At 39.6% G+C, this 19,862-nt stretch overlaps 1 protein-coding gene across 6 annotated transcripts in view; it reads right to left on the reverse strand.

Annotated features, from left to right (window-relative positions):
• PIK3C2G (phosphatidylinositol-4-phosphate 3-kinase catalytic subunit type 2 gamma) overlaps positions 1-19,862 on the reverse strand; it is a gene marked incomplete at its 5' end in the record, with an annotated part of 317,069 nt that overhangs the window by 21,898 nt on the left and 275,309 nt on the right. For all 6 annotated transcript variants that reach the window (XM_082636498.1, XM_082636497.1, XM_082636496.1 and 3 more), the window contains one exon: positions 6,125-6,219. In XM_082636498.1, coding sequence (XP_082492624.1) covers positions 6,125-6,219 — 95 coding nt within the window. The remainder of the gene's footprint in view (positions 1-6,124; positions 6,220-19,862) is intronic.

Raw genomic sequence — 19,862 nt, forward strand, 5'->3', positions numbered from 1 at the left:
GTGCCATTCTGGAATCCTCCCTCTAGCTTATTAGTCTCAGGACCCAGCCCCGCCCCCACTCACAGCCTGTAGGCGCCAGCACTGGAACGCCTCAGGCCAAGCAACTAACTAGGCAGGGACACAGTCACACCCACCAGCAGACAGCTGCCTTAAGACCTCCTGAGCCCATAGCCTCCCCTGGACACAGCCCTTCCCACCAGAGGACACAGGAACCAGCCCCACACACCAGTGGGCAGAAACCAACACCAGAATCTTTGGCTCCACCCACCAGCGAGCCTGCACTAGCCTCAGGACCAGCCTCACCCACCAGCAGGTAGACTCTAGCCACAGGACAATGGCAGCTCCACAGTGTACAAACCTATTGCACCCACAAAGGCCAGAACCTGCCCTGGGACCAGCTGGGCCCTGGCCCTGCCAACTAATAGGCCAACAGAAGCTTCGGGACAGCCCAGACCCTGTACCCAACTGTGTCAGGAGGCCTCTCCCCCATTCCCCCCCAACTCTTTCCCAGCAATCTGACATCAACTCTGGGACTCCTGGGCACTACAACAGACTCCAGAAGCTGGCTCTGCTTGCCAGTAGTCCAGCACTAACCCCAGGACCTGGCTTCAGCCATCAGTGAGCCAGCACTAGCCTCAGGGCCCTGGGGTGCTACAGCTGGCTGCCTTGTGACAGGCCCCGTAAACCAGTGGCTGGCAGCCTCTGCACAAGGCAGGGCCTGGCAACCAACCAGACTGGGGGCCAACCAAGCCCACCAGACCACCCTCAGTAGTCAGCCCACCACAACAGAAGGACGCACACAGCCCACATAGGGGGCACCCTTAGAACATACTGCTCTGGTGACAAGAGGGGAGTGCACTGCCGGGATGCATAGGACATCTCCTACAAAAGGCCACTTCTCCAAGGTCAGGAAACATAACTAACCTATGAGATACATAGAAATAAAAATGGCAAGTTAGGCAAAATGAGAAATAAAAATGGCAAGTTAGGCAAAAGGAGGTAGCAGAGGAACATATTCCAAATGAAGGAACAAGATTAAGCCCCAAAAGAAGCACTAAGTGAAATGGAGATAGTCTACCAAGAAAGAGTTCAGGGTAATGATCGTAAACATCTTTTAAAGAACTCAGGATAAGAATGAATGCACAGGGCTTCCCTGGTGGCACAGTGGTCGAGAGTCCGCCTGCTGATGCAGGGGACGCGGGTTCGCGCCCCAGTCCAGGAAGATCCCACATGCTGCAGAGCAGCTGGGCCCGTGAGCCATGGCCACTGAGCCTGTGCATCCGGAGCCTGTGCTCCGCAATGGGAGAGGCCAACGACAGTGAGAGGCCCACGTACCGCAAAAAAAAAAACAAACAAAAAAACGCAAAAAAAAAAGAATGAATGCACAGAGTGAGAAGTTAGAAGTTTTTAAAAGGATACGTAGAACATTGTTAGTTTTACATGTCGAATATTGCCATCATCTGTGATTTATTTTCACAACCCTCTTTTGTTACCTTCACCAAGTCTACGAGTTGTCTCTTTTACACCAGTGGGCAACACAAGTCACTTGGTGCTAAGTACAGAACTCCCATTGTATTCAGAGTGCCATTTATGGGGTAATTAGCCATGAGAAATGTTTCTCAAAGTGTGTCCATGGACCACTTGTGTCAGAGAACCTTCTGAAATGCTTGTATTTGGGAGCAGGAGAGAAGAAAACAAGTCTAGATGTGAAAGAGTAGAGGAATCCATGAGACCAGGAGAAGACTAAAAGGCAGATGTAGAAATTCCAAGCCAAACTACAGAATCATAGTCACTGAGAGTCATATCCAGGAATGTGGATTTTAAAAACAAGAACTCCCAGACTATACATACATAGTAAAATTGCAAGAATTCTTTAAAATAAAAAATAAAATGTAATAAAATTTTAACATGTATGTGTGTGTGTGTGTGTGTGTGTTTAGCCTGGGTTCTTGTTGTGTTTGACTACTTCTCTCTCTCTTCTGTTAATTTCCATACAGTAATGATTTTCTGTGATTTTGTGTCTTATGAAAGGATTAAATAGCACTCCATTTGAGATATACCCTGATTTCCCTGACATGACTTGCTCCTCATTTGAAATGACTGATTATTCTGTTACAGAGTAAGAGATTCTCATAATGTGGGCATATTCAGTATCAGAAGGAAGTCTGGCATCCTTATTGATTACTTTTAGAGCCTTCTGGAATGAGCTTATTCTGGAGCAGGTAGAAGAAAACAGTCTAGAAATGACACAACACTAGGGGAATCCATGAGACCAGGAGAGACATTGTAATAGAGACATTGCAGAAGTTGATGGAAGAGATCATTTTAAAGTGGGCTCCATGGGAAAACACTAGAAAGATTTAAAAACATATTTCAAATCTAAATGATTTTTCTATGTTTCTCTGTTATATAAACTGAAAAATTATTGAAAATAATCTTGGCCAAGCTTCTAAATACCTGCATTACTTTGTCAGTCTCTGTTCACTAGGCTAAATCATATTGTGCTGCTTTGAAAGGAAAAAATTTTAGCAATTTTTTTAAACTTGTGAATTCACAGGAGGGAAGTAATTCTTAGAGAAAGATTCAAGGATTTAATATAAGATAAACAATTCTTTTCATCAAACTTACTATTAAATGTAGCAGAACTGCAGGCAGAATAATTCATTTTAATATTAAAATCAAGCACAACTTCTTTAGTCTGATTACTCAAGCATGTGAAAATACTAAAGTCTAAAAAAATAAACAATTAGTTAAAACTTGAAATGAGAAAGAAAATATGTTGAGAATTTACAGTTAGATTTTTCTGTCATTTACATTATAATGTTATCTCTGTCTTCAGATAAGCAGAAGAAATAAAATAGTCATTTAAGAGAAGCTGTGAAAAATGCAAAGCCTGAGAACTTTGTTGTGATGATTTGGGGAAGGTGAAAAAAGTCTTAGTTCTTAGTTGTTCACATTAGAAGTAATTTAACATTCTTTCATTTAACAAAGTATTCATTGAGCACCTACTATATACTTGGCCCTGCTCTAGCCTCTGGGTTTACAGCAATGATACAGGGCAGTGGAGAAAATAAAGTAGGAAAGGAAGTTTGGAAGTGCCAACCAACAGGGGTGGTTTTGCAGTTTTACATATGGGAGTCAGAGAGGACCTCACAGAAAAGGTGACAGTTAAACATAGTTGTTTAGGACATGTGAGATTGAACCATGGAGAACTTGAGTCATGGGCCTGGGGAAGAGCAGTCCTGATAAGCTGAGTAGCAGTACAAATGTCCTGGGGCAGAAACATTCAAGGCATAGGAAGAAAATCACTGAGGCTGGAGTGGAGTGATTCAGGGAGTCTGTAGCACGAGGTGAGGTAGGAGAGGTCAAGGGTGCCAATACTTGGCTTTCATTGTAAGTGATATGAGATTCCTTCCCCAGAGGGATATGAGAGAGGAACGACAGGATATGACTTTTATTCTCAAAGGAGTATTCTGGATGCTAGGTTAAGAAGAGACTAAAAAGATGCAAAGGCAGAAGCAGGGGGACCTGTTAAGAGGCTACAGCAGTAATTCAAGTGAGAGATGATGGTAGATTGAACCAACGGTGGTAAGCAGTGGAGGTGAAACATGGTGGGATTCTGGATTTATTTTGAAAGCTGAGCTCACAGAATTTGTTGATAAATTTGGTTGTAGTTTGTGAGAGCAGTCAAAAAGACTCTAAGGATTTTAACCTGAGCAATTAGTAGGATGAAGGTGCCATTTAGAGGTGAGACAGGCTGCCAAAACAGCAGGTTTAGGGGGGTGATAAGCAGAAGTTTGATTGGATGTATATTAAATTTATGCTGTCTATTGAATTTCTACTAGAGTTGTTGAGTAATCAGTTGTACATATAATTCTGGATTTTAGGGAGACTTTCAAGCTAGAATTATAAAATATGGAAGAAAAAGACATGTAAGTGGTATTTAAAGCCACAAGCCTGGAAATAAGAAAAGAGGAGTTCCAGGGCTATGTTAAGAGATTGGGGAGGAGAGAAGAACCAGTAGGGAGCATGACTTCATTATTAACAACTTTCCTTCCGAGGGCATTGGCAATGTACAGGCTCTAGCGACCCTAAGTGGTTTTCAAAGTTTTATAGGATTCACCCACTTATTTTCCATTTACCCATAACTTGATCTAAATCTTAAACTGTTGCTCTTAGTCACTTACTCCCCACCTTTATGCCTGCATCACACTGGTTTTGAATATACTTATTGGTAGTGCAACTTCATCTGAGTGTAAAGTGCATTTTTGAAAACTGTCAAAAGTAATTTGGGGATTTAGCTGATGAATAAAATGGGTGACCAAGTTGGTTAATACTGCTTTTGATCAAACTTTAGGCATGATTCTTGAATAGTATCAACAAGTTTATTGTGTGGTTTATATGCAGATCTAAAAGCAATGTCAACAGGCATGTCCTAAAATGTTTTAAGCAATGACATTACTGAAATATATGTATAGTTTCCAAGAGGACTGTTTTCAATTGACAATTATATATCATACACATATATAAGTTCTGTTAACTTGATTAACACTATTTCTTAATAGTCTATTATTTTATCATGTATACTTATACAGATGCTTAAAGTCCACGAACACGCATACAGCTATAAAAAATATCTAACTTAATCTTCATTTCCCAGCCTAACAATTTCTTAAACAACTGCTATTCTCAGCTAAGCTGATTAACTTATCAAAAGCAATTGAAAATAATTATTCTAATGAGTGAAAGTTCTACAGAAACACATTTAATAATATTTTCCCAGCTCTTACAAAAATTGCTGATTGCAAACACCACAGATTTACAAACAAGCATCCTTGGCTATCTGGCTAATACTAAATTTGTAAAGGATGCATTCCCTGAAAGTTATGCCAAATATTTGTTCAATGAACAAATATTTATTAAGTTCTAGTGTGTTCCAAATGCATGTCATGTTGAGAAGAGTTTGCTCCTTTAACTCCTTCAAAGTGCATCCTTAGAGATTTATGTGCATAAAGGAGAGAGCTAAAGTAGTGCTTCTGACTTTCTCCACGTGGAGTTTCCTGGGGAGTTTCACCATGTGGAGGACCTGTTTTGCTAGGCTAGCAGAAGACCAGAGAAATGGGTGAGGCTTAGAGTTACCCTTTTCTGTTTGTTGCACCCAGATTCAGACCTTTAATCAATGACCTTGTGACAAAGAAAGCTCCCTCTCTTACTGAACGACATGGCCCAGTTGCCATCCTTGCCTCTCTGGCTTGACCAGTCTTCAGGAAGGAATGGGGTATAATAGAGAAAGCAGCTTTTAGTTTTCCTTAGAGGCTAACTACCATTGATGCTCTTGGTTCTGGGGATGCAAAGATGGGGTCCCTGTCATCAAAGAAATGATTACTTTTTGAGGGAAAAGAAATATCCTTGAGCAATTACATCAGAATATGATAACTGATACTCAATGGCAATCTGTGGGAAAACACTGAGAGTTCCTGGCTTCACAGAGAAGGTGCCGGCACTATTCAAAGAGATGAGTCAGTCTTCCACAAAGCTCAGTGTGATGAGAGAGGTGTAAATTCTTGGGACATAGCTTTTTATTTTTTTTTCTTTTGGCTCTTAATACTCTAGGTAGTCCTGCTTTTTTTTTTTTTTTTTTTTTTGCGGTACGCGGGCCTCTCACTGTTGTGGCCTCTCCCGTTGCGGAGCACAGGCTCCGGACGCGCAGGCTCAGCGGCCATGCCTCACGGGCCCAGCCGCTCCGCGGCACGTGGGATCTTCCCAGACCAGGGCACGAACCCGTGTCCCCTGCATCGGCAGGCGGACTCTCAACCACTGCGCCACCAGGGAAGCCCCGGTAGTCCTGCTTTTTCAAAGCTTTTTCACTAGATTTGTCCTGACACTTCATTTTGAATAAAGTCTGGGTTTCATTCTAGGACTTACCCTGCGAAATATTTTATAGCCTTTCCCCCAAGGATCACAATTACACTGAGGCAGAACACTGTAACTGGTTCATTGTTCCTTACTTACACTTGGTGGCTGGCCCCATTTCTCTCACGAACGTTAACATTAATTGCTTAAAGGAAGAAAGTGATTTCTAAATGTAGGTTTACATGTTTCTTATTAGATAAGATAAACTCACAATGTTTTTCATGTGCTTCACAAGTATGGTCAGCTTCGCATCCTCGTATGTTATGACTAACTGCACCTTAGGCTTCTGGTCAGGAAACTTCTCACCTGATGAAACAGTAGAGTTTCAGTGGATTAAATTGGAAGTGACTGATCACAGGATAAACTGAACATTCAAAGACTAAAGCAGGACCAATGAATAATATGAAAAAGAAACATTCTTCATATGACACTGAAAACATAATACTCTTCAGGAAGCTGGGTTGGTTAAGATAGGATTTGCGTCTAATAATCCTGAATCTATTCTACCTCCTCATATTCTATGTTTTGTTTCAATCGATACCATTATTTTCCCGATTATTTAAACCTGAGACCTCAGTGTCATTTCTGGCCGCAATTTCCTCCTCAACATTCAGTACAATGAGCTTAAAGTATTAGAGAACACAGGGGCTGAAAGTGTTGGCTTTAGAAGTCAGTGAGTCTGGGTGGGATGCAGGTCCCAGCACTATACTAAAGACTGTGTCAACATGACTAAGTTAATCGACTTCTGTAAAATGGAGATAATAGTCGTCTACTTCAGGACAGCTGAGATGATTAACTGATAACATTCAAAAGTTCTCACAATGTAATCTCTCAGTGAATGTTTGCAATTACTCCATATATTTACACTCAGCTCTCCCTTTCCAGTTCTGCTGTGCCTAGTTCAGATGCATATGGATCTTTTGCCTGAACTACTAGAACATTCTCTTCCCCTCCTCCAGAACCCAAATGTATTTGTACACAATTACCAGTATAATCTTCCTAGGGCAACTTTTATAAAATTATTCTTTGATCAAAGTACTGTTCATAGCTTTCCATAGCTTATGAGAAAGTATGAATTTTTCAGCTCTGTATTACTGCTTCTTATTGAATCTGTCTGTCTTATTTCCCATTATTATTATTTCATACTGCAGTCTGTATGTTCATTTCTACAGACATGCTCTGCTGTTTCCTTGCAGACACTGCTCATATTATTCCTTTTATTTAAAATGATCTCTTCCACCATTTTTGGCTATTGAATTTTTACCTTTCTGCAAGGCCTAATTAAAATGCAAAAGAGTTTCTGTGGTCGCCACCCTCTGAACTCCCCTAACACAGCCCTTATCACTTAATATTTATATTATAATTATTACCTTACATGTCTCAATTTGCTTAGTGGATTACAATCTCCCTTAGGGCTTACTTTTTTTCCTATTTCCCCAAGGGATATATAAATCAGTGCTTGCTCCATAAAGTTGCACTAAACGTTTATTTAATGACAAAAGTAATCTCAATTTTCCTTTGAAGTTATATCATTCCAACATTAAAACGAAGGCTTTAGTTTTTCAATTAAAAATTTCCAGTTTATAGCCCAAGGATTAAGCATAATTCACAGTTTCCTAATATTTCCCTTGGTAATCTCTGGTTATATGTTTTCTGAGGGAATTCAAAAAGAAGAAACTTACTACTAATAAGGAATTTGGCAATGTTTTGTTGTGGGCTCATTGGGTCCACGTTGTTTTCTGATAGTCAGTTTTAGCTCTCTAATCCTAACATTTGAAAATTAAACCTTAGCATTATGTTTCTTCTCCCAAAGCCTTTAATATGTTTATTAGAATAGTTTACACATTCTAAATAGGTAATATTAATTAATTTTATTGTTAATGTGGATTATTGACATTGAAGTAATTAAAATTCACATTGAGTGTTTCTTACAACTGAAATGGTAATTATGTAAATATAATAAAAAAGTTCTTCCTTAAAATATCTTGATTATGATGACTGAGTGACGCTGTGAGTTTGAGACACTACGAGATAATTTTGACTGTAGTACTTGGGTAAACTGTATTTCATAATACAAAAATGTAGTTGGGGCTTCCCTGGTGGTGCAGTGGTTGAGAGTCTGCCTGCCGATGCAGGGGACACGGGTTTGTGTCTCGGTCCAGGAGTATCCCCACATGCCGCGGAGCGGCTGGGTCCGTGAGCCATGGCCGCTGAGCCTGCGCATCCGGAGCCTGTGCTCCGCAACGGGAGAGGCCACAACAGTGAGAGGCCCGCGTACCAAAAAAAAAAAAAAAAAAAAAAAAAAATGTAGTTGAACTTTTGGTATGCGTATGCTAAAAATGCTGATACTTTTTGATGCACAATGAACATAATTTTTGAATTAAAGAGTGAAAGGATTATTAATTAGAAACTTAATGTGTTTAATTAGAGAAGCTTTAATTCAGACAGGAAATTAGCATAAATTTATGGTTGAGTGTCTAAATGATAATCATACAACTGTTACTTGAATTGACTGAAGATGGTATTCCACCCTAAACCTTTCATGCAAGATTAGTAATCACAGTATCCATGAAAACATGTCAGACTTTAGAACCCACTGAAAATACAGGCCACTAGGAAGTCTTAGTAGTCAATATAGTAATAGTAGAGGTACTTAGGATTTTTAGAATTCTTATTGTTTGCCAAATGTTGGGCTAAGAGTTTCACGTACATAAACTCACTAAATCCCTACAGCAAACCTACAAAGTTTGTGTTACCTCCATTTACACATGAGGAAACTGAGGTATTTTGGTCCAAGTTTAGGCAGGGTCAAATGATCTCTAAAGACTATATTTTTGAACATCATGCTGTAAGGGGCAACAAGGGGTCAATAACCTAAGGGAAAGAATTTAAATGAAGAGCCCAGAGAGGGAGACTTTTGAGAATAGCTTCACAGGGACAAGAAGATGTTAGAATATCTTGATTTTTCTGCTTCAACTTATTCTGGGGGATCTAATCATGCTTAATCTAACCATTTATAGTAACCCCAAGAACTGTTAAAATATTATTGATCCAAAGAATGACTGTGTTGAAATGCTTGAATGCATGGCACTACAGCAGCTAATGCGGGCTTATTATGCATAATGTGTCCATTAATGTTAAAAAATATCATTTCAAAATTTAACTTCCTTTCAGATATAATATATTCATATGATTTAAAAATGAAAATTTATTTTTAAAGTATACAAAAAGTCTTCCTCCCATTCCTAACAGCCAGTCCTCCCATTATTATCATTATTTTTTTTTAACATTTTTATTGGAGTATAATTGATTTACAATGGTGTGTTTCTGCTGTACAACAAAGTGAATCAGCTATACATATACATATACATATATACTCATATCTCCTCCCTCTTGCGTCTCCCTCCCACTCTCCCTATCCCACCTCTCTAGGTGGACACACAGCACCGAGCTGATCTCCCTGTGCAATGTGGCTGCTTCCCACTAGCTATCTATTTTACATTTGGTAGTGTATATATGTCCATGCCACTCTCTCACTTTGTTGCAGCCCACCCTTCCCCCTCCCTGTGTCCTCAAGTCCATTCTCTATGTCTGCATCTTTATTCCTGTCCTGCCCCTAGGTTCTTCAGAACTATTTTTTTTTTTTAGATTCCATATATATGTGTTAGCATACGGTATTTCTTTTTCTCTTTCTGACTTACTTCACTCTGTATGACAGACTCTAGGTCCACCCACCTCACCACAAATAACTCAATGTCATTTCTTTTTATGGCTGAGTAATATTCCATTGTATATATGTGCCAAATTTTCTTTACCCATTCAGCTGTCGATGGACACTTAGGTTGCTTCCATGTCCTGGCTATTGTAAATAGAGCTGTAATAAACACTGTGGTTCATAACTCTTTTTTTTTTCACATCTTTATTGGACTCTAATTGCTTTACAATGGTGTGTTAGTTTCTGTTTTATAACAAAACTCTTGCGTCTCCCTCCTACCCTCCCTGTCCTCTAGGTGGTCACAAAGCAGCAGCTGATCTCCCTGTGCTATGTGGCTGCTTCCACTAGCTATCTATTTTACATGTGGCATGACTCTTTTGAATTATGGTTTTCTCAGATATATGCCCAGTAGTGGGATTGCTGGGTCGTATGGTAGTTCTATTTTGAGTTTTTTAAGGAACCTCCATACTGTTCTCCATAGTTGCTGTATCAATTTACATTCCCAGCAACGGGGCAAGAGAGTTCCCTTTTCTCCATACTCTCTCCAGCATTTATTGTTTGTAGATTTTTTGATGATGGCCATTCTGACTGGTGTGAGGTGATACCTAGTAGTTTTGATTTGCATTTCTCTAATGATTAGTGATGTTGAACATCCTTTCATGTGTTTGTTGGCAATCTGTATGTCTTTTTGGAGAAATTTCTATTTAGGTCTTCTGCCCATTTTTGGGTTTGGTTGTTTGATTTCTTGATATTGAGCTGCATGAGCTGCTTGTAAATTCTGGAGATTAATCCTTTGTCCGTTGCTTGATTTGCAAATATTTTCTCCCATTCTGAGGGTTGTCTTTTGGTATTGTTTATGGTTTCCTTTGCTGTGCAAAAGCTTTTAACTTTCATTAGGTCCCATTTGTTTATTTTTGTTTTTATTTCCATTTCTCTAGGAGGTGGATCAAAAAGGATCTTGCTATGATTTATGTCATAGAGTGTTCTGCCTATGTTTTCCTCTAAGAGTTTTATAGTGTCTGGCCTTACAGTTAGGCTTTAATCCATTTTGAGTTTATTTTTGTGCATGGTGTTAGGGAGTGTTCTAATTTCATTCTTTTACATGTAGCTGTCCAGTTTTCCCAGCACCACTTATTGAAGAGACTGTCTTTTCTCCATTTTATATCCTTGCTTCCTTTATCAAAAATAAGGGCAACCATATGTGCACTCCATTGATCTATATTTCTGTTTTTGTGCCAGTACCATACTGTCTTGATTACTGTAGATTTGTAGTATAGGCTGAAGTCTGGGAGCCTGATTCCTCCAACTCCGTTTTTCTTTCTCAAGATTGCTTTGGCTCTTTGGGGTCTTTTGCGTTTCCATACAAATTGTGAATTTTTTTGTCTAGTTCTGTGAAAAATGACATTGGTAGTTTGATAGGGATTGCATTGAATCTGTAGATTGCTTTGGGTAGTATAGTCATTTTCACAATGTTGATTCTTCCAATCCAAGAACATGGTATATCTCTCCACCTGTTTATAAAATCTTTAATTTCTTTCATCAGTGTCATAGTTTTCTAAATACAGGTCTTTTGTCTCCTTAGGTAGGTTTTTCCTAGGTATTTCATTCTTTTTGTTGCAATGGTAAATGGGAGTGTTTCCTTAATTTCCCTTTCAGATTTTTCATCATTAGTGTATAGGAATGCAAGAGATTTCTGTGCATTAATTTTGTATCCTGCTACTTTACAAAATTCATTGATTCGCTCTAGTAGTTTTCTGGTACCATCTTTAAGTTGCTCTATTTATATAGTATCATGTCATCTGCAAACAGTGACAGATTTAATTCTTTTCTGGTTTGGATTCCTTTTATTTCTTTTTCTTCTCTCATTGCTGTGCCTAAAACTTCCAAAATTATGTTGAATAATAGTGGTAAGAGTGGACAAGCTTGTCTTGTTCCTGATCTTAGAGGAAATGGTTTCAGTTTTTCACCATTGAGAATGATGTTGGCTGTGTGTGTGTCATATATGGCCTTTATTATGTTGAGGTAAGTTCCGTCTAAGCCTACTTTCTGGAGGGTTTTTATCATAAATGGGTGTTGAATTTTGTCCAAAGCTCTTTCTGCATCTATTGAGATGATCATATGTTTTTCTCCTTCAATTTGTTAATATGGTTTATTACATTGATTGATTTGCATATATTGAAGAATCCTTGCATTCCTGGGATAAAACCCACTTGATCATGGTGTATGATCCTTTTAATGAGCTGGTGGATTCTGTTTGCTAGTATTTTGTTGAGGATTTTTGCACCTATGTTTATCAGTGTTATTGGCCTGTAGTTTTCTTTCTTTGTGACATCTTTGTCTGGTTTTGGTGTCAGGGTGATGGTGGCCTCATAGAATGAGTTTGGGAGTGTTCCTCCCTCTGCTATATTTTGGAAGAGATTGAGAAGGATAGGTGTTAGGTCTTCTCTAAATGTTTGATAGAATTCGCCTGTGAAGCTCTCTGGTTCTGGGCTTTTGTTTGTTGGAAGATTTTTAATCACAGTCTCAATTTCAGTGCTTGTGATTGGTCTGTTTATATTTTCTATTTCTTCCTGGTTCAGTCTTGAAAGGTGCTTTTCTAAGAATTTGTCCATTATTTCCAGGTTGTCCATTTTATTGGCATATAGTTGCTTGTAGTAATCTCTCATGATGCTTTGTATTTCTGCAGTGTCAGTTGTTACTTCTCCTTTTTCATTTCTAATTTTATTGATTTGAGTCTTCTCCCTTTTTTTCTTTATGAGTTGGCTAATTGTTTATCAATTTTGTTTATCTTCTCAAAGAATCAGTTTTAGTTTTATTGATCTTTGCTGTTGTTTCCTTCATTTCTTTTTCATTTCTTTCTGATCTGATCTTCATGAATTCTTTCCTTCTGCTAACTTTGGGGTTTTTTGTTCTTCTTTCTCAATAGCTTTAGGTGGAAGGTTAGGTTGTTTATTTGAGATGTTTCTTGTTTCTTGAGGTAGCATTGTATTGCTATAAACTTCCCTCTTAGAACTGCTTTTGCTGCATCCCATAGGTTTTGGGTCATCGTGTTTTCATTGTCGTGTGTTTCTAGGTTTTTTTTGATTTCCTCTTTGATATCTTAAGTGATCTCTTGGTTATTGAGTAGTGTATTGTTTAGCCTCCATGTGTTTGTATTTTTTACAGTTTTTTCAGATAATTGATATCTAGTCTCATAGCATTGTGGTTGGAAAAGATAATTGAAACGATTTCAATTTTCTTAAATTTAGCAGGGCTTGATTTGTGACCCAAGATATGATCTATCCTGGAGAATGTTCCATGAGCACTGGAGAAGAAAGTGTATTCTGTTGTTTTTGGATGGAATGTCCTATAAATATCAATTAAGTTCATCTGGTTTAATGTGTCATTTAAAGCTTGTGTTTCCTTATTTATTTCATTTTGGATGATCTGTCCATTGTTGAAAGTGGGGTGTTAAAGTCCCCTACTAGTATTGTGTTACTGTTGATTTACCCTTTTATGGTTGTTAGCATTTGCCTTAGGTATTGAGGTGCTCCTATGATGGATGCATAAATATTTACAATTGTTATATCTTCTTCATGGATTGATCCCTTGATCATTATGTAGTGTCGTTCTTTGTCTCTTGTAATAGTCTTTATTTAAAGTCTGTTTTGTCTGATGTGAGGATTGCTACCTCAGCTTTCTGTTGATTTCCATTTGCATGGAATATCTTTTTCCATCCCCTTACTTTCAGTCTGTATGTGTCCCTAGGTCTGAAGTGGGTCTCTTGTAGACAGCATATATATGGGTCTTGTTTTTGTATCCATTCAGCCAGTCTGTGTCTTTTGGTTGGAGCATTTAACCATTTACATTTAAGGTAGTTATCAATATGTATGTTCCTATTACCATTTCTTAATTGTTTTTGGTTTGTTATTGTAGGTCTCTTCCTTCTCTCGTGCTTCCTGCCAAGAGATTTCCTTTAGCATTTGTTGTAAAGCTGGTTCAGTGGTGCTGAATTCTCTTAGCTTTTGCTTGTCTGTAAAGGTTTTAATTTCTCCATCAAATCTAAATGAGATCCTTGCTGGGTAGAGTAATCTTGGTTGTAGGTTTTTCCCTTTCATCACTTCAAATATGTCCTGCCACTCCCTTCTGGCTTGCAGAGTTTCTGCTGAAAGATCAGCTGTTAACCTTAAGGGGGTTCCCTTGTGTGTTATTTGTTGTTTTTCCCTTGCTGCTTTTAATATTTTTTCTTTGTATTTAATTTTTGATAGTTTGATTAGTATGTGTCTTGGCATGTTTCTCCTTGGATTTATCTTGTATGGGACTCTCTGTGCTTCCTGGACTTCACTATTTCCTTTCCCATATTAGGGAAGTTTTCAACTATAATCTCTTCAAATATTTTCTCAGTCCCTTTCTTTTTCTCTTCTTCTTCTGGGACCCCTATATTTCGAATGTTGGTGCATTTAATGTTGCCCCAGAGGACTCTGATATTGCCCTCAATTCTTTTCATTATTTTTTCTTTATTCTGCTCTGCGGTAGTTATTTCCACTCTTATCTTTCAGGTCACTTATCCATTCTTCTGCCTCAGTTATTCTGCTATTGATTCCTTCTAGAAAATTTTTAATTTCATTTATTGTGTTCCTCATTGTTTGTTTGCTCTTTCGTTCTTCTAGGTCCTTATTAAACGTTTCTTGTATTTTCTCCATTCTATTTCCAAGATTTTGGATTATTGTTACTGTCATTACTCTGAATTCTTTTTCAGGTAGACTGCCTATTTCCTCTTCTGTTTGGTCTGCTCGGTTTTTACCTTGCTCCTTCATTTGCTGTGTGTTTCTGTGTCTTCTGTTGTACTTAAGTTACTGTGTTTGGGGTCTCCTTTTCGCCGGCTGCAGGTTCGCAGGTCCCATTGTTTTTGGTGTCTGCCCCCAGTGGCTAAGGTTGGTTTAGTGGGTTGTGTAGGCTTCCTGGTAGAGAGGACTGGTGCCTGTGTTCTGGTTGATGAGGCTGGATCTTGTCTTTCTGGTGGGCAGGACCATGCCTGGTTGTGTGTTTTGGGGTGTCTGTGACCTCATTATGATTTTAGGTACCCTCTCTGGTAATGGGTGGGGTTGTGTTCCTCTGTTGCTAGCTGTTTGGCATAGGGTGTCCTGCACTGTTGCTTGCTGTTCGTTGAGTGGAGCTGGGTCTTAGTGTTGAGATGGAGATCTCTGGGAGAGCTTTCACCATTTGATATTACATGGATCCGGGAGGTCTCTGGTGGACCAATGTTCTGAACTCAGCTCTCCTACCTCAGAGGCACAGGCCTGACACCTGCCTGGAGCACGAAGACTCTGCCAGCCATACAGCCAGATATTTGGGGAGTTTCTTGCCTTTTGGGAAGTCTGAGGTCTTCTGCCAGCATTCAGTCGGTGTTCTGTAGGAGTTGTTCCACATGTAGGTGTGTTTCTGATGTATTTGTGGGGAGGATGGTGATCTCCATGCCTTACTCCTCTGCCATTTGAAGGTCTGCCTCCCCAGTATTATTTTATTAGTTTTCCATCTATTTCTCCAGATGGACACATACTCTTCCAGAATTTCTCCGTATAAGTAAATATGAATAAGTATTTTTATTCTTCCCCCCTTTTCCAAAAAAGAATAGCATATTTACTATTCTGTACAACAGTCTTGGAGATACTTTCATGTCAATAATACAAAGCTTCTTTATTTTTTAAATATACTTTCACATTATTCCATCATGAGGAAATAGCATAATTTATTTAACACTTTACCCATTGACGGGCAAGTGGATTGTTCCCAATGCTTTCCAGATGTTACAAACCATGCTGCAATAAGTAGCCTTGAATATGTATCATTTTGTACCTGTGCATAAATACCATAGGATAGATTTCATCAGCAGAATTGCTGAGTCATAGGGTATTAGCATTTTAATTTTGGTAAACATTCCCAAATTGTCTTCCATGGAGGTTGTACCAATTTGCATTATCACCAGCAGTGTATGAGTGTCTGCTGATTTATAACCAAGCTTGTTAATTAAATTTTTGAATTTTTGCCTATCTGATGAGTTAAAACGGCATCAGTATAGTTGTAATTTGCATTTTTCTTATGAGTGACCTTGAGGATTCTTTCATTTGGTTAAGAGCCACTTGTATTTTGTGTGTGTGTGTGGATTATTTTTTCGTATTCTTTACACAGTTTTCTATTTGGTCATTGGTCTTTTTCTTACCAATTTATAGGAGATGGTTACATGTTAAATAATCAACCCTTCATATGTGGAAAATTGCAAATATTTCGCCCATTTTGTTGCTTATCTTTGCTTTTTTTTTTTTTTTTTTTTGTGATACGCAGGCCTCTCACTGTTGTGGCCTCTCCCATTGTGGAGCACAGGCTCCAGACACGCAGGCTTAGCGGCCATGGCTCATGGGCCCAGCTGCTCCGCGGCATGTGGGATCTTCCTGGACCAGGGCACAAATCCGTGTCCCCTGCATCGGCAGGCGGACTCTCAACCACTGCACCACCAGGGAAGCCCTCTTTGCTTTGTTTTGAACTTTGCTACAGTGTTTTATATCATGCAGAATTGTTATAGCTTCTGAATTTATAGTCATAGTCACAGCAGCTCATCCTAAGATTAAAAAGGATTTTTTCCATGTTTTCTTTGTCATATATATGGTTTCATTATTTACATTTAAAATCTTTCACTCATTTGGTATATATCCTGGCATATGGTGTGAAGTATACTATGGCAACATTATTTGTTCATTTTTTCTTACTTGTTTGGGCAACTATTAAATTCCTGAATATATCTGACTCTATTTAGGGACATTCCATTATGTTTTACTTGCTCATCTACTTATGCACTGACACCGCACTGTTTAATTATTGATACTTTGTAATGTGTTTTTATATCTGATAAGGCTAAACTCATTTCTTTGTTTTGCTAATTTTTCTTGGCTTTTCTTTGTTAATTTTTGTTTTTGAACTGTAGAATTAGCTTATGTAAATAAAAATAAATCTGTTGGAGATCAGTCAAAATGGTGGAGTAAGAGGATGTGGAGCTCACCTCCCAACATGAACACATCAAAAATATATCTATATGTGGAACAATTCTCACTGAAAACTAACTAATTGGCAGAGGACTCCTGTACAACCAAGGCTGTAAGAAAGATATACATGTAATCAGGTACGAAGGAAAGAAAAATAATTGGGCTGGGATCTTTGTCCCTGAGAGGGACTCAGAAGAAAAGGGAGGATTCTTGGGCAGACACCTGCCCTGGGGAGTGAACAGTGAGAGCCAGATTGGGCACCCCAGTCCTGGGGTCCTATACAGGGGAGAAGTGCCCTCTTGGCTGGTTGGAGGACCACTGGAACTAACAGGGGAGCTGTGAGAAGCCTGGATTCTGCTCCTGAGGAGCACATGCATGCTGGCTTGATCCCAGGAAGGGCAGAAAGATCTAGTGGTTGCTGGGTTTCCTGCAACCACCTTGGTGCATGCCCCAGCCCAAGTTGAGTGAACACTCCAGGCCCATTCACTTCACATCACGGTGTGGTATTCGATCTGGGGCAACCAATACTGGGGATAAGACACAACTAAGGGATACAGAGACTACCCAGAGCTTGGGCAAGCCTGGATGGAATGGCAGTGGCCATCATTCATGCTTACTCAAGAAGCACATCACAAGCAGCCCAGATCTCTGAGAGCAGCCACTCCACCAAAGCTCACGCCCTGGTACATGTTGAGAGTCCACGCAGGCCCTTCCTGTCCTGTGCTGTGGCTCCACAGTGGAAAGGAGGGTGGTGGAGGCTGGTGACAGTGACTGATTGAGAAGGATGACGAAGACTTGCACCTAAGGCAGCACCTGAGCTGAGTGAGGGGAAAAAAATTGCAGGTGCCTGCACAGTCAGTGCAGCAGAGGCAGCTTGGACCTCTGCTGTGGCCGACACAGGCTGACAGCCTGCGTGGACCCCCTTGCTTCAACATTCCCTCACTCTGGGGCAAGGGTTCCAGTGTGGGGCTAGGGGAAAACCCACACTTAAAGGCACCTGTAATTTATTTTCACACTCGACTCCAGCTTTAAGACCCTCTATTTCCAGTCCACCCTCTACCAAGGGGGTAGCTGTCAGCACACCCTGAGGAAAGATGTGATTTGTATCCATGTCAAATCCAGCTCTCCCACTAAAGGCACTGGGCACATACAGTATGTATAGGGATGTTCCCATATAGGATAGCTAGTGGGAAGCAGCCGCATAGCACAGGGAGATCAGCCTGGTGCTTTGTGTCCACCTAGAGGGGTGGGATAGGGAGGGTGGGTGGGAGACGCAAGAGGGAGGAGGTATGGGGATATATGTATACGTATAGCTGATACACTTTGTTATACAACAGAAACTAACACACCATTGTAAAGCAATTATACTCCAATAAAGATGTTAAAAAAAAATGATGGGGAGGACTTCCCTGGTGGCGCAGTGCTTAAGAATCTGCCTGCCGGTGCAGGGGACACGGGTTCAAGCCCTGGTCCTGGAAGATCCCAAATGCTGGGGAGCAACTAAGCCTATGCACCATAACTACTGAACCTGCACTCTATAGCCCGCGAGCCACAACTACTGAGCCTGCGTGCCACAACTACTGAAGTTCACGCACCTAGAGCCGCTGCTCTGCAACAAGAGAAGCTACTGCAATGAGAAGCCCGTGCACTACAACGAAGAATAGCCCCTGCTTGCTGCAACTAGAGAAAGCCCATGCACAGCAACGAAGACTCAACGAAGCCAAAATATAAATAAATAAATACATTTAAATAAATAAATAAATAAATAAATAAATATGTGACAAGTAGCAAAAACTTCCTTATTAAAAAAAAAAAAAGATGGGGAAGGTGGAACAGGAGTCAAGTGATCTAGGCAGAGAAAATTGAATCTGTGAGGTACTGAGGATCTTGTCTTAGTTGAAAAACTGAAAAAAGATAGGAATCAAGATGGGGAAGGATCTGATATTAGACTGGGAAGGGAAATCTGTGGGTGCCAGATTCTGCTATGATGCATCAGGAGGATTTTGGTCTTTTTCCAAAGAGCTGGGCACGCTACATAATTTATGGGGCTCAGTGAAATAAAAATGCAAAATGAAGGGGCTTCCCTGTGGCGCAGTGGTTGAGAGTCCGCCTGCCGATGCAGGGGACACGGGTTCGTGCCCCGGTCCGGGAAGATCCCACATGCCGCGGAGCGGCTGGGCCCGTGAGCCATGGCCGCTGAGCCTGCATGTCCGGAGCCTGTGCTCCGCAACGGGAGAGGCCACAACAGTGAGAGGCCCGTGTACCACAAAAAAAAAAAAAAAAAAAAAAAAATGCAAACTGAAAATTCAGAGCCCTTTTTACAGAAATTATTAAGCATTTCAGTACAGTGACAGCAGGATTGTTCTAAGCACCGTGCTTTGTATGACTGCATAGGTTACAAGCCCATGATGTTGCCCCTGCCTAAAGGCAATGAGAAGCCAAGGAAAAGGGTTAAGTAGAGGAGAGAAGTGATTGGCTGGCACTTGAAAAAGATAAATTCTTCTGTTGTTCTACCAAGGCACATTAAGTTAGTGAGTAAAGGCAAAGGAATATGAATATCTCCCAGATGCAGGACTATAAGTGATTTCTAATATGATCTTTATAAGTCATGTGCCTAGATACATAGGTGTCCAGAGTCCACTCTCAATCCATTAGTTGCGGTAGTAAAATGGTAAAGTCTGGGATTTTTGCTTAAGGTCATCCTATTTAAACCATTATTTAAATACACTTGAATAATTTTATCCTCGAATCATTTAACAACATAAGCTCAAAGTTTCAACTAGTTGACAAGAATTATGCTTAAAATAATATTGTGCTTCTTGTTTAGAATCAACTGATATTCTGTGACAAAAGTATTAACATTAAGAATTGAGAAGTATGAAAGAGGAAATAATTTAAAGCATACAAGAAGGAACAACTTCCTGCTAATCCTTGTTTGTTGTAACGATTTGCATATCCTGCTTAGAAGGTGTGTTCTGTTGTTTTAAGATAACAAGCTGTATTTCATAGGCAGCCTGTATTTAAAAATATTGAGAATCAAATATTTTTGCTCATTACCACTGATGAAACAAATCCTGAGTATTGTATGATGTAGTAAGATATAAGCAAACCAGAAAAAAAAGAATTCTCAAGCAACTATTTTAGTTTTTACGATAAGAATCCTAAATTTTTTGTGTGTATGTATTTTAAAACACCTTATAATAATCACCAAATTTAAA

Source organism: Mesoplodon mirus (genome assembly GCF_964341445.2).
Source record: "Mesoplodon mirus genome assembly, chromosome: 11".
NCBI lineage: Eukaryota > Metazoa > Chordata > Mammalia > Artiodactyla > Ziphiidae > Mesoplodon > Mesoplodon mirus.